At 43.0% G+C, this 14477-nt stretch overlaps 1 protein-coding gene across 2 annotated transcripts in view; it reads right to left on the bottom strand.

The window, feature by feature from the left end:
* Window positions 1-14477, bottom strand: part of CD101 (CD101 molecule) — a 30539-nt gene that overhangs the window by 6296 nt on the left and 9766 nt on the right. For both annotated transcript variants that reach the window (XM_006919821.2, XM_025038464.1), the window contains exons 4-8: window positions 11859-12245; window positions 8094-8477; window positions 6995-7399; window positions 4075-4485; window positions 1231-1626 (exon numbers count right to left, since the gene is read on the bottom strand). In XM_006919821.2, the coding sequence (XP_006919883.1) occupies window positions 1231-1626; window positions 4075-4485; window positions 6995-7399; window positions 8094-8477; window positions 11859-12245 (1983 nt within the window). The remainder of the gene's footprint in view (window positions 1-1230; window positions 1627-4074; window positions 4486-6994; window positions 7400-8093; window positions 8478-11858; window positions 12246-14477) is intronic.

Genomic DNA, 14477 nt, shown 5'->3' with positions numbered 1-14477 from the left:
GGACCCAGTCAGAGGACCTTCCCTCCAGAAGCTCTGCGGGGAGGCGCCTGCGCCTGTGCCTGCACCCACTTTTGAGAAGCTTCCATATGTGCTCGGCGGCACGCCCTTCCTCTTCCTCCTAAGGAGTGTCACCAAAGCTGGCTGGTGTCCTCGGAATGTTATCTTTATTGATTCTTGTTACCCATCCTGCTGTACGAACGAAGACCACACCTCTGCCTCTCCAATGACCGTTTTCCATTGTAAGTTTAGTGTAGAGCTCACCCCTCACCTTGTCCTTAAACCTCACCAGGAGGAAGTGGCTCGGAGAATGAGCTGGCTACAACATCTGCCAGCTTACTGATCGCCAGCGAAGATTCACTGGTCTGGCTGGAGAAGGTTCTGCTTTCATTTACAAATGCTTAATAAATGCCTGTGATGTGCTTGGCACCATGCTGGCTGGCACGGCGCCCTCTTCCCCTCCACAGCCTCTTGCTCCATATCTTTCCTGAAGCTGTGCACTCAGCTGAAGAGGCCGACCTTCCCATACGGAGAAGGGTCAGCTTTTGGCGTTGGCTTCCAGGACCCGCCCTCCTTGCTGGAGCCTGAAAACAAGCTCTATAGGATGCACTTCCTCCTTTGATGCCTCTCAAGGTGCAATTAGGAGAGGTGCACTGAATGACTCTCGATATCAAAGTCCTGGTGGTTTGCTGAGCACACAGAGAGATAAGCGACTTGGCATTTATTCTTTGAGAAAGGTTTTGTTTGTTCATTTGTTTGTTTTTTTTTTTTTTTTTTTTTGACTCAAGGAGCATTTAGATGTAGCTGCTTTTTTTTTTTTTTTACATTTGATTCAACCAGATCAAATGTAAAGTCACCATGTCCCTCTCCTTCATTCCCTCTCCCACTGCAGAGCAACATTCTAAAGGTCCAAGGTTCAGCCGAGAGGTAAGGCTGTCTGCTTCAGACATTATTTGGCTAGGTAAAGGGATATAACGTTGATGGCTTTTCTTGTTTGGGAGAAGAAGCGGGGAGCAGATGCCCCTGACATTTCAACGTCTGTGTCATCACCTCACGTAGACCTTGTCTGCCCAAAGGCGTTACTATTGAGACAAATGGCAAGTCGTTTCCTTAGAGCATCTGAAATTGTTTTCAGCCTGAAGAAGGAGCAAAACATAGCTGGGAGGAAAACCCCAAGAGGGGAGACAAATGTTCCGAGTGCGAGCCATGGCCGCTTAACTAACCCCTGGTTACCTGACGGCAGCACCGTGAGCGCCACATGCTGTGACTCGTCTGAGGCTTGGCTGACCCACTTGCCGGGGGTGCCATGGAGCTGCCACTCCACCACCTTGCACCAGTACATTCCAGCGTCCTCCATCTCCACCCGATGAAGCTTCAGGACGAAGTCTGTGGGGGATGAGCGGTAACAGTGCAGGGGACTCCTGAGCCTGTCGTCGCCATACTCCAGCAAGCCATCCTGCTGCAGGTGCACCAGCATTTTGCTTCCAGAGTTTTCTCCGTTCCGGTACCACGTCACAGAGAACAGGGAGGCTGAGCCACCTGGGCTCTCTAGGCTGCAGTGGATGGTCGCCTCTCCGTGCTCGGTAGCGTTTTCTGACCAGGACACTCTGGAGACACGTACTTTACTTCCTAGGAAATAAAATGGCAGTACGTTAGAGAAGAGCATGGGCTTTTTGAGGAGATGCCATCTTATAATCTTTAGATTATATCAAGTGCTTCTTCTTTAACACTTTCCTTTGACCCCTATCCTTCTTCTATAGCTGCTAGAACATTCTCTGCTATGAAGCAAACCAGCCACTTCTCTCTTTTAGCCCTACCTCTTGTCTGCTGGACCTGACACTGAAAACCACCCAGCTTTGGAGGGCGCTCCGCCCCTCGCTCTTCTATTTCCCGGGGGGATCACTCCATACTTCTGGCCTTCTTCTCAAGTCCTGTGTCCCACCACTGCCCCTCAGTTTTAGCAAATCACCCTCCTCCCACACACCGGAAGGAGGAGGCTGTCCGAGAGACTGAACATTTTTACGCAAGTGTTAGAACACCACCACTCAAGGAGACGATGTAAATGATTGGATTTGACTTGTTCTAAACAGATTTTGACATTTACTTAAAAAAAAATTTCCCTGCTAACCAGCAGGTGAGGACTGGAATGAAGGCCAAGAGTAGTTACAAACAAAATGAAGAATTTATAGTATGCACTGAATTTTCAGCTCCACTACAAACGCATTTATTAATCTTTTTACCTTAAAAGAACAACTTTGTCTGAGTCTACATTTTTTAGTTATCGTCTTTACTCTCCGTTTCCCTTTATAGCAAAGCATGTAAAATATTAGCTTACGTGATAAACTAATATTTATCTACTTCCTCACCTCAAATTACTCCCTGCGTTAGAGCAATCAGCCTTCCAATCTCCCCACTACACTTTGGCCAATGTTTGCATTAAGGGCCCAATTTCCCTGCTCAAGAGACCCTCTAGTCTTTTTTTTTTTTTTCCTCTCTCTGGTTTTTGTCACTGAAGTCCATTTTCTTCTACGAAACTTCTCCTCTTTGAATTTCAGATGTCCCTTCTACCAGGCCCTCTCAGTGTCTTTCCCTGGGGCCAATTCCTTAACTCTACACTGGTGCACTCAGCAGGCTACCTGCAGACAGCCACACCTGGATGTGTTTCGTCTGACACTCTCAGGATAATAAAAGACTTTGAATTCGTTGTGAGCATTCTCAAATTGAACGATGTCACCAAGAAAAATGTTAAGCGCTTTCTTGATACATGAAAAGACCGGCCAATGCTGAGCTCCCTTTTCTGAATGAGAAGCGCTGGCTTGGGCTCCGGAGTGGCTTCGACACTGGCAGGATTTGGCGAGGACAACTAGGAGGAAGGGGATCCCGCCACACAGACGGAGCGTGTGCAAGTGTGCATGAGTCTCACAGGATGGCAGGGAGGATAAACACGACTGGGGACATGCTGAGCGGCAGGGACTCTCAGGCCTCCAGGTAGGAATGTCCAACAGGCAATTGGGTAGAAAGACCTGAGCTCAGGAGATTGGGGCTAAGAATAAAGACCTAGAGCTATTTCATCAAAGGTGATAGGGGAAATCGAGGCAGTGTTTGAGAAATTCTGAAGAAAACAGAGAATAAGAAGAAAAATGGGCCCAGGATCTGGTTCCCCTGAGAACACCCGCCTTTAGCACAGAGAGGAAGAAGGGCCTGAAGAATGTGGCAAAGGAGAAGCAGAGGGCTCCCTGCTACCCCAATAGACCGCGAGCTCCTTAAGGCAAGAGCTGTCTTTGTGATCCTAACTGCTTAACACACGGTAATGCTCATTACAATCTTGTTTTTGATGTTACATCGAACTGAGAATTTTAAGTGCCAAACTAACTCATCTGCATTGTGCTACTGGATCTCATCCAGTTCCCAAACCTTAGCCATGACATTCATTTAATTTTAATCAACATTAGAGGTGACCTAACGAAGGCCAAGAGATCTTCTCAGCCCTGCCCACATTTCGATCTCAGCGCGCTTAGACCAATGCAAGTGGATGGAACCTCTACTACATTTTTAAAGATCTCCTGAGGAAAAGGAGACCCTCTCTGTAAGCCATTCCAATGGTTAACTACTCTTCTTCACCTTCTGTTTAGGCAGCCAAATGTTGAAAAGCAATTTCTCCACACTTCCCTGTAGAGTTGTACAGTTTCTGTTCACAGTAGGAGAAATATGCTTCGTATTACTCTTTCTCTGCCAAATTACAATACAGCCTCACTGGAGTGACACAGCTTGTTATTACAGAGAGCTGGAGATACGATACCCTGGGTAGCTGCATAGACCAAGCTGCCAGGCTGATCAGCAAACCAATCGAAGGGCTCTTGTCCCCGTCCAATCTCCCTGAAACCTCAGACTGATTCACCTTCAGTGATCCCCCATCCCCTGGTGGGCTACCAGGTCCTGCGGTCGTTGCGTAGGTGGACACTTTTCTTGGGACTCTAGGTCATCTTTTTACTTTCAAGTAATCACTCCATAGAACAGCAGCCCAAGAAAAGATGGCAACCCTACAGAAAGACGTGAGGATACGCTCATGAGGTTCACCTGTGGGCCTGAGTTTCAATTCTGTTAGACCCGACATCTCTTCTCCAAGCTGGTACCAAGCGCCATTCGTGGCCAAGAGCCATTCCTTCACAGAGCAGCGGTATCTGCCCTGATCGCTGTCTCCTGCGTTCAGAATGTGTAGCTGAAACGTGTCTTGGGAAACTCTCTCGGTGTGGAATTTTTGTTTTCTCCATGGAGTGTGAAATTCATCCCCATATTCTACAACGTTGGTTTGGTCCATTTCCAGGATCTTCCGCCAGGGTGCATTAGTGGAAATGGAAGAGAAGTACCAAGTAACAGCAAATTGAATGTTTCCGGTAGACCGGGACAAGATGTGACATTCTATGTCTGTGTTGGAGTTGATGGGGATCTCTTGGACTTGACTGCTTGAATTCACTTTCAGGTTGCTCTCTAAATTAAAAAAAAAAAAAATGGAAACGATGACTTTTGTTACTTTGTTATAAAACAGAATTTGAAGGTAGAAGGCACACTGGAGTCAACTAGAGCAATACCTCCTACGGCCACTGGATGTGTGAATGCTCTCCCCGGCAGGCCTACTCACTGCTCACTCAGCCTCTGAACAGCTCACTGTCTGACAAAGCAGCCCATTCCATCTTCGGACAGCTCGGCCACTAGAAAATTCGTTCTGATATCAAGTTGAGTTTTACCTCTCCGTAACTTCCTTCCACTGGTCCTAGTTCTGCCCTTGCCCGGGAGAGTGGGATGGGGGAGGGGACAAGTGTCACTTAGAAAAGCCCACTCTCTCCCATCCAATAGTGCTTCCATATTTAAGCACAGACATCTTCTCTTTTGTAGCGTTTTATAAATCGAATGGAGAGGAAGTGGCCCTGTTAATGCTTTGTCCATGTGTTCGCTATCCAGAGAACTCTTGGTTCACAATTTGCCAAAGTCTGATTGTATGAGCCGTCAAACATGGATAAACAAAAGGAAGTTGTACGTGGGCTGTTAATATGGTAGCCTCTTTGTAGCCACTCGACTATGGAATATCGTATACATATGGAGTCAACTACCCTTTAACCCCAATGGCTTTTCTGCTTCATCAGAAAGACCAATGATAAAACCAGGCTTCTAAATCTTATTGTAACTTCTTGCTGACATTACTAATTCTGCTTTTGTAACTGCTTATCGATGTTGCTCTTCCTTCAATAAGCATCCATTAAGCACATACTATGTTATGTGCCAGACTATTCCAGACTCTGTGGATACCTCCCCTCAGTGGGTTCACAGTCCAGAGGAAGAGACTAGTACAGGGACAGAGGCTTAGAGATTACAGGATTGTGTCACCCAAGCGGGATGAAGGTATGCACAAGTGGCTATCAAAGCACACACCACGACCACTAAACCAAAGCAAGGGAGTCAGGGGAGGCTTCCTGGAGGAGACGTCTCTAAGCTAAGTCTTCAGGTTAATAGGAATTAGTCTGATGGAGAAAGGGTTAAGGCATTCCACACAAAAGAAGCAACTCGAACAAAGACTTTGAAAGTAAGAGAGAACAAAGAACATTGGAGGAACTGCAAGTAGTTCAGTGTGTCTGGAGTTCAAATTCAAGATGGAAAGTAGAAGGAGATAACACTGGAAGGACATAATGTCCAGAATGAATAAGGACCTTGCATACCACGCTATGTGAGTTTGGACATGAGTTGTGGATGACTCAGGCTTCCCACGTAGGTCACTGGTGGGTGATGGGCACATAGAGAACAATGTATGAGTAGCAGCTTTGGAGGGATAAAAAATGGTGCATTTATGTTCGACACATTGAGTGTAGACCTGTCTTGGAGGCAGTTGCACAGATGAGTCTGGTGATCAGAAGAGGAGGCTTTCAGGATAACGGATTTGGGGGTTGTCAGCACATGGGTAGAATCCACGGGTAGAAATAAAGCCACTTCAGGAGACTACAGAATGAGAAGGAGCACTCAGCGTGTTAGGACGGAAACCAAGAAAATCTCGCATCACGAGGCCAAGGAAAAAAGAAGTTTCAAGAAGAAAGGACTGGACCAACAATTTCGAAATCCACAGAAAGGATAAATAAATTAAGTCGTGAGTTCATCAGCAAGGATCATTACCATCACCAAAAATATTGCTCAGCAGCAGAGAGAAAAATGACAGCTCAGACCATGTCTAAGCCTCTGCTTTGTGTGTCAGGTACTGTACTAGGCACAGTATATATGTCACCACCTCTAAACTGCACATCAGCAATTTATAGATGAGGTAACTAGGCTTGGACAGGTTAAATGGCTTGTTTAAAGCTATGCTGTTATCAGTGCTTGTCAGATCCAAATGACTTCAAAGGCTATTGAACACTCTGCCCTAAGAGAGTGAAAGTCACCAAAAAAGATACTTCACACGGTGGCACTCTGCCCAGGTTGTGTCTTACTTTTAACCTCTATGCTCTATTACCAACTGACAAGGTAAAGTATATTTGGCTATAATCATAAGTTCTCCCTTATACATGGACACATTAAAGTAAGTGCATAAGTGTGCTCTGGTGGAATTTATATTATCCATACACCGGGGAGACAGCCCAAACATTTAATGACTGGTGAGGCATGAGCAGAGATCAGTCCGAAAGACTGTCCCTTTACTGGAGCTGGCCCCAGAGGGCCGCTGCTGTGCCACGTGGTCCCTTTAGTTGCTGGCTGGTGGGGACTTCTGGGAAGATGGAGGAGGAGTATGGATAGTAGTTCTTCTTAGTGTGGAAGTATTTCAATGTTTTAACAGCGAAGATGGCCATGCCGTGCATACTAACTTAATGTGACTCTGGATGTCACTTATATATGGTTTATTTATACAGTACAAACACAGGAAGAAGGTATTTTATGCCTTAATTCTAACACTTATCCAAAGTGGAAGAAATTTTTTTTATTTCTTTAAAGCAGGGATTAATTTCAAGCGGCGATTTACCTGGTAAAGTGACGGCTATCTGCAGCGGGTGAGAGATGGCAGAAGCCCTCATGGGGCCATCTGTGTGCAGGGAATTTCTGTCATAAACTTCCACTTTACACCGATACACTCCCGCCTCCTCCTCCGTGGCATCGTGGATTAGGAGTTGAGAACGAAATGAAGACTGCGAAACCTTCGATTTCCTTTGGAACTGGGACGGAAAGTGGCCCCATTCGATTGTGCCATGATGGGTGATTCGAATAAGCTGGTGAAAGGCTTGGGACCCAGCCGGCTGGAACTGCCATGTCACGGTGAGTGGTACCTTGAGGTCAGCGTAGTCAGCCCCCACTATGCAGGACAGGTCTAAGGTGTTGGTTAATTTCACTTGCGGTTGACGGCTCATCAGACTAACTTGTAAACTTGATTCTGTGGGCAGAAATGTGAAACACGATTTCTAATGTGTTTATCACACCAAAGTACGGTCCTGCCAACTTTTCCTAGTCTCCACCTCTGCACGTGGAACCATGCATTCCCACGTTGGGAGTCTCACGTATTGGGGGCTGGGGATAGCAGTTGATTCACAGTACAGTCCGTCCTGAATTCTGACCTTGATTTTCCAAAGCTGACCCTCCTCTCAGAGTGTTCTCAGCAGCGACAACAAACAGGCAGTGTTTCTCCAGTCTGCTACTTGGACAGCTGCTGTCGAGTTGGGGGAGCGCTCCACAGCCCAGCGGCTGGCCTCCTTCCCTTACCCCCACTCAGCTTCCATACACTCTTGCACATGCTAGAGAGGCTCTGTAAGCCCAGGGCTGCAGCTGTCAAAAGCCCGAGTGTATGAGGCTCAGCCTCACTCAGCATCTCTCTTCTATAAGTCTACTCCAATTCATAGGATTTTGTTTTCAGCCTTGAAAGACAACTTACACGTTACGCCCTAAAGATGAGTGAACTTTAGAGATTCGTTAACAGACATGGTAGCCAGAGACTATGCTCTGTGTCCTGGGGTACCTATACCATAACTAGGGGATTCGGGATGACACGCCATCTAATTCCACTGCATTCCACAGCAAAAGAACAGTGCTGGTGATGTGCGAGTTAAGAAAAGGATTTCACGGACACTTACGCAGAGATTTCACAGTGACCGCTATCTTCTGAGTCCAGCTCAGATCTCCGGCCTGGTTCCGGGTCCTCTCAGACACTCTGCACTCGTATGTCCCGCTGTCTGTAACACTGGTGGAGGGGATCTCCAGCTGGAAAGTGCCCCAGTCCGTCTTCTCCAGCCTTGCATTGCCGTGATTGTTGAGCTCCCCGTAGGAGTCACTCAGTTGCACGGTGCCATCCTGCTTCATGCCGGCCACAAACTCTGGCTGCGTCTGGTCCTGTGGAACGTGCCACCAGTTCACAGACAGGAGGCTTTCAGCTCCGTCTGCCTTGCAGAGAAGGGTTAGTGCTTCCCCTTCCCACACTACTTGCTGTTTGTTCCTGGTAGACATGACCACGCTTCTTGCTGTGGATTATAGATTTAGAAGGAAAAAGCATTTCAAGTAAATGAAAAATTTTCTAAAACACAGTGAGAGCTCATTAATTAGAAATTGACTAATTTGTGACAAATTAGTCTGTTTACTCCTGCACCACCCCTGGGGGCGGGGAGACTTGCTAAACACTTAAACAGTAGAAACAAGACAGCAGAAAGAACATCGGGAGAACCTATTTACACTTAAGCAATTTACAGTTTGCCCTTATTTTTAGTGATTTGTTAAATCAGCCCTTCCTTAAGAACACCCAGTCGGGAAAACATCTGGCAATATTTTGTTAGATGAGTTAGGGTGAGCGTATGATTCTCAAAGTAATGCAGCGTGTTTACTAAACTTTTAGTTTTTTGGAATTCAGATTTTCACAGTTCAGAATGACCTTCCTCTCCCCTTATCTTTCCTTTTTTTGTGTTTCGAACAGGTAAGGAGTATTGTTAACTACATTTCGGTTCACAATATTACCATTAAAAACAATTACTTGGGGGAAAATATGCCGTGTATGCATATTTCTTTTTTTCAAATTGTATGTATGTATGCATGCATGTATGATGTATGTATGTATGTTTGGTGTGTGTGTGTGTGTGTGTATGTATGTATGTATGTTGGCTGAGCGAAGATCCTTCTTTCATCCGAACTACAGTGTAAAACAATAAATGTAAATCTTGTTCCCAGATGGGAAATTCAAGATGCGTAGAAATGCAGACATTCATTCAACAAACACTTCCTGTGCAAGGCTTTGTCCTGAGTGCTTTGTAGGCAATGCAAAGATATTTCAGGTGCTTATGCACCTGAAGCAGCCCAGCTTCATGCTTAAGGCCAAGGTCCCTGGAGCCAGAATTATCTTGGGCAACATTGTTGACCTCTCTGAGCCTCAATTTTCTTTCCTGTAAATACAGAGGTAATAAGAGCACCCACCTTATCTCACTGTTGAGAGGACTAAATGAATGGCAGGCACATGCAAAGGGCTTGGCCTGGCTGGCAAGAATAAGTACCCAGTAAAGGTCAGCTATTAGCATTAGTATGTAATAATAGGCATTTCCTGAAAGCAGAGGTAGTTCAAAGCCAAAAGAGAAAAACAAAATAGAACTGGCATTAGCAATCTAAATAGGATCTAAATGAATGTGCAAATTGTTCTTCCCTGCTGAGTGAGGAAGGAGTTCAGTCTTCTACTGTTTTATGTATCTATGTATATATGTTGCAAAGGCTGAATGAAGGTTAATGTCCACAAATAATATATATGCAAATCCGCTTCCAAATTTTGGGTATTAGAGGCATGATTATACTTAAATTTTTTTGAGTTAAAAATAGATTCATAACTAAAGCTTAGAAATTAGAGAGATAAATATTACTCAGAATCTTACTACTCTAATATAACCATTATGATCAGTTTTAACTAACATCAAATTTATTTTTTTTTTAAAAAAGAGCTTTTCTTAGTTCATTGTGGTCATTACTGCCTCTCGGTAAGAAGTAAAAAGCTTACTAAGTGTGGGTAAGTTACACATTCGCAGTGAGTGTACCCCTTTTGTTTAAAATATTCATAGAATGATAAAACTCTGCTCATATTTCAAGTAATGATTTGACTTTCAAAACTGAATGCACAAGAGAATCCTTAATAAATTTGCTAATAACCTTTTCCGTTCCTACATATTAGACCCAGTTTGGACTTCAGCCTACATGAAGGACTATTTTTAGCTTTGGAAGACCCCCCCAACCCTTATGATCTATGCATCATGAAACGAACACATCGTTAGGTCCCTTTGGTACAAATTCCCACATACTGGGTTTAAGAAAGGTCATAGATACGTTTTCCCGGGGAGATTTGAGATGCACAAAGCAGAGATTTAGCTCTGTGTAAATACGTAAACCGCCTACATAGCTCTTCCTGATTCCTAGAAAGTTAGGCCAAATATTTAGTGTGAAAAGTAACACCAGTGCACTTCCTGGCTTGCCACTCTAGGCCAAAGCTTCCGTGTCTTCATTCCTAGCAAACGGGGAGATGAAGAAGAGACGGAAGGAAAATTTATTTCTCTTTGGAGATGCTTCCAATCAGAAAGTAACACAAGGATATCTTTATTTTTAATTTGTGTTTTATTTCTTTTGTTTTGTTTTTCCTTTTGCGTAAATTAATCTTTCTAGACTGAATTTAATACTCAGCCCAGAAAATCCTAATACAGTCAGTCCTCCATATCCATGATTCCACATCTACTGATTCACTGACCTACTGAAAATACTCCAAAAGAGAGAAGTTGCATGGTTGCTGAGATGTACTGTGTGGTTAGGCCTAAGATGGTTGCATCTGTGCTGAACATGCACAGCCTTCTTTTTTCTTGTCATTACTCCCTAAATGATACAGTATAACAACAATAAAATGATACAATTTATATAGCATTTCCATTGTATTAGGTATTATAAGCAATCTAGAGATGATTTAAAGTATATAGGATATGCATAGGTTATATGCAAACACTACGCCATTTTATATAAGGAACTTGAATCCGCAGATTGTGGCATCCACACTGGGTCGTGAAACCTATACCCCGCAGAGACCTAGAGATGACTGTATTAGTTGTGGATTTGTCTGTTTTCTCGCCCCACATAAAGCACTGATTATTCCAACATGTTTTGGATCATTCAACCTTCATAAACTCCATGAGAGCCCAGTGGCTTCTCCAGTTTCACACCTACAGATATTCAGACCCATTTGGACAGGCGTCTCACCACGTCACAGCGAAACGTAGAGAAAAGAGTCTGCCCAATATCATTTCCTTCTTCATTCCTTGCTCTGAGTCACACTTGGATGCAGCATTAAAACCTAGGATCATCGCCTGTATCAAGTTAAGATACTAGAGGATAGACACGAGGCGTCTGAAGACTGTCAGAACAGTGTGGGTGTGTAATGTGGGTGTTCATTCCCCAGGAAGGAGGCAAAGTGAAGCACTTTCCTCTTAACTGACTCAAATCACACACACACAACAAAAAAAGACAGAGAGAGGGCTTCGTTACTAAAGGTGTTCTCTGCTTGGAGAAAAAACCCAATGTATAAAAATTAAGACTAACAGCAAATAGAATCAAAGAAGGGATTTAAGGGCAATCTAATCGTATGTCATTATTTTACATTTGAGGAAGCCGAGATTTAGAGAAGTAAAGTGGTATTTCCATGGTCATGACTCATTTAATGGCTCAAGAATGGGACTCAGGTCTTCAGCTAGTTTGGGTGCTTTCCTTTACTTCCCTTCAAAGTGATGTGATTGGAATCTTCAGGAGACCTCGGCTGCGTCCCTGGCGGTACCCTGTCCTAACAAAGGAGAGGATCTGAAAGCAGCTGGATTGTGTCTGGTCCCGGCTTCACATACCTGCTGGCTTCCTCAGGTGCACATGGCTGTCTGGTGACTGCTTTCTCTGAAGCACCTGCCAGGAGCCCATCTGAGTTCTTGTCACCTCTGCCACAGCACATCTGTAGGCGCCTTCATCCTCTGGGCCTGCAGCAAAGATCTTGAGAGAGAAAGCCTTGGGGTTTAACTTTGAAACCTGGACTTGTCCTTCTCTTGCTCTCTCTTTGTAGTCTTCTTTCAGGCCCAGAACTCCACCAGCATCAATACCGGCCATTTCAATCCCATTGAAGAACCAAGTGCCCTGAAGCTGAGGGTCCCGGCCACTGCCCACTACCAGGCAAACCAGTTCTAAGGGTTTTCCTGCAGTAAATGTGCTCTCAGTCGTAATGTTGACTTGAAAATCTCTCCCTAGGAAACAAAAGCAAGGCAGGTATTTAGACAGGCCACTGCATCTGCCCTTTCAGTAACAGAGAGAGATGATATTCCCTATAAGGAGAGTACAGGCATTGAATTTCAGTGGGTTTCAGTTCCGAGGAGTAGGTAAACCAAAAAAAGTCTAGAATCAAAAATGCCCTTGACTATTTCTTAAATCACACAGGAAGAAGAGCATACATGTTTTCTGAATGTAATCCCATTAAGCAGGATGTATACATAGATATATAAAGTATATAGCAAAGTATCTTTTTTAGTGAAAAATATAATATATTTTATACTATGCTGAGTTACTAGAAATTGTGATTTCTTACTCTGTTTTTTGGCTGAGACCATTCACCGGGATTTTCTTGCGTTAAAAGCACATGTGATATATAACAAGTCTACAGCTAACATCATTCTTCACAGTGAAAAGCTGAATGCTTTTCCTCTAAGATCAGGAATAAGACAAGAATGCTCACTCTCACCACCTCTAGTCAACAGAGTACTGAAGGTTGTGGCCAGAGCAATTAGTCAAAAAAGAAATAAAAGGCATCTAAGACAGAAAAAAAGAAGTAAAATCATTTCTGTTTGCAGATAACATGATCTGATATGTAGAACCACCAACGAACTTCACCAAAACAACTGTTAAAACTAATAAATGATTTCTATAAAGCTGCAGGATACAAAATGAACATACACAAAAATCAGTTGCATTTCTATACACTAACGAGCTATCAGAAAAAAAAAAGATTTAAGAAAAATTGGTATTTACAATAGCACCAAAAAGAAGAAAATATTTAGGAATAAATTTAACCAAGGTGGCGAATGATCTCTATACTGAAAATTATAAAACATTAATTTAAGAAATAGAATTAATAGTGTTAAATTGTGCGTACCACCCAAAGCAATCTACAGATTCAATGCAATCTCTATTAAAATTCTAATGGCATTTTTTTTAACCAAAATAGAAAAAACAACCCTAAAATTCATATGGAATCAAAAATAGCCAAAGCAATTTTGAGCAAGAACAAAGCTAGAGGTATCACACTTACTGATTTCAAAATATATTACAAAGCTACAGTAATAAAAATCAGTACGAGTCCAGAAATTAAGTCATACATCTATGTCAACGGATCTTTGTTAAGAGTGCCAAAGACACACAATGTGGAAAAAATAGTCTCTTCAATAATTGGTATTGAGAAAACTGCATAGTCACATTCAGAAGAATGAAGTTGGATCCTTATTTCACACCATATAGAAAAAATCAACTCAAAATGTAGTAAAGATTTAAACATAAGACTTGAAACTGTAAAACTACTAGAAGAAAAGAGAAAAGCTCCTTGACATTAGTTCGGACAACGGTTTTTTTGACCCCTTAAAATCATAGACAACAAAAGCAAAAATAGACAAGTGAGAATGTACCAAAGTAAAAAGCTTCTGCACAGCAAAACAACCAACAGAGTGAAGAGACAATCTACAAACTGGGAGAAAATATTTGCAAACTGTATATCCGATAAGGGATTAATATCCAAAATATTTAAGGAACTCATACAACTTAATAGCAAAAAAACCAAATTACCTGATTCAAAAAAAAAAAAAAGGGCAATGGACCTGAATTGACATTCTTCAAAAGAAGACATATAGATGGCCGACAAGTATATGAAAAGATGCTCAATGTCACTAATCATCAGGGAAATGCAAATTAAAACCCCGAGGTATCACCCTACATTTATTAGAATTGCTATTATAAACAAAGACAAATGTGGGTGAGAATGTGGAGAAAAGGGAACTCTTGCACACTATTAGTGCGAATGTAAATTGGCACAGCTATTATGGAAAACAGCATGGAAGTTCTTCGAAAATTAAAAATAGAACTACCATATAATCTAGCAATCTCACTTCTGGGTACATAGCCAAAGGAAATGAAATCAGTACCTTGAAGAGATATCTGCACTCCCATGTCCATTATCCATAATAGGCAGGATATGGAAACAACCTAAGTTTCTGTCAATAAATGAAGAAACTGTAGTGTGTGTGTGTGTGTGTGTGTGTGTGTATATATATGTGTGTGTGTGTGTGTGATCTCAAGGAGGTTTCTTTTACTCATGGAATTTCCACTTATGTACAAAATTAGAGCTGTGTTTTATCTCCTACAAATCTTTTCCTGCAGCTTTGCTTTCACTTCCTTTCCCCACCCTTTTAGTCATATGCTGAAGGTTTTAGATG

The sequence above is a fragment of the Pteropus alecto genome, unplaced genomic scaffold (genome assembly GCF_000325575.1).
Source record: "Pteropus alecto unplaced genomic scaffold, ASM32557v1 scaffold106, whole genome shotgun sequence".
Classification (NCBI taxonomy): Eukaryota; Metazoa; Chordata; class Mammalia; order Chiroptera; family Pteropodidae; genus Pteropus; species Pteropus alecto.
This window is presented reverse-complemented; position numbering and strand designations above follow the sequence as displayed.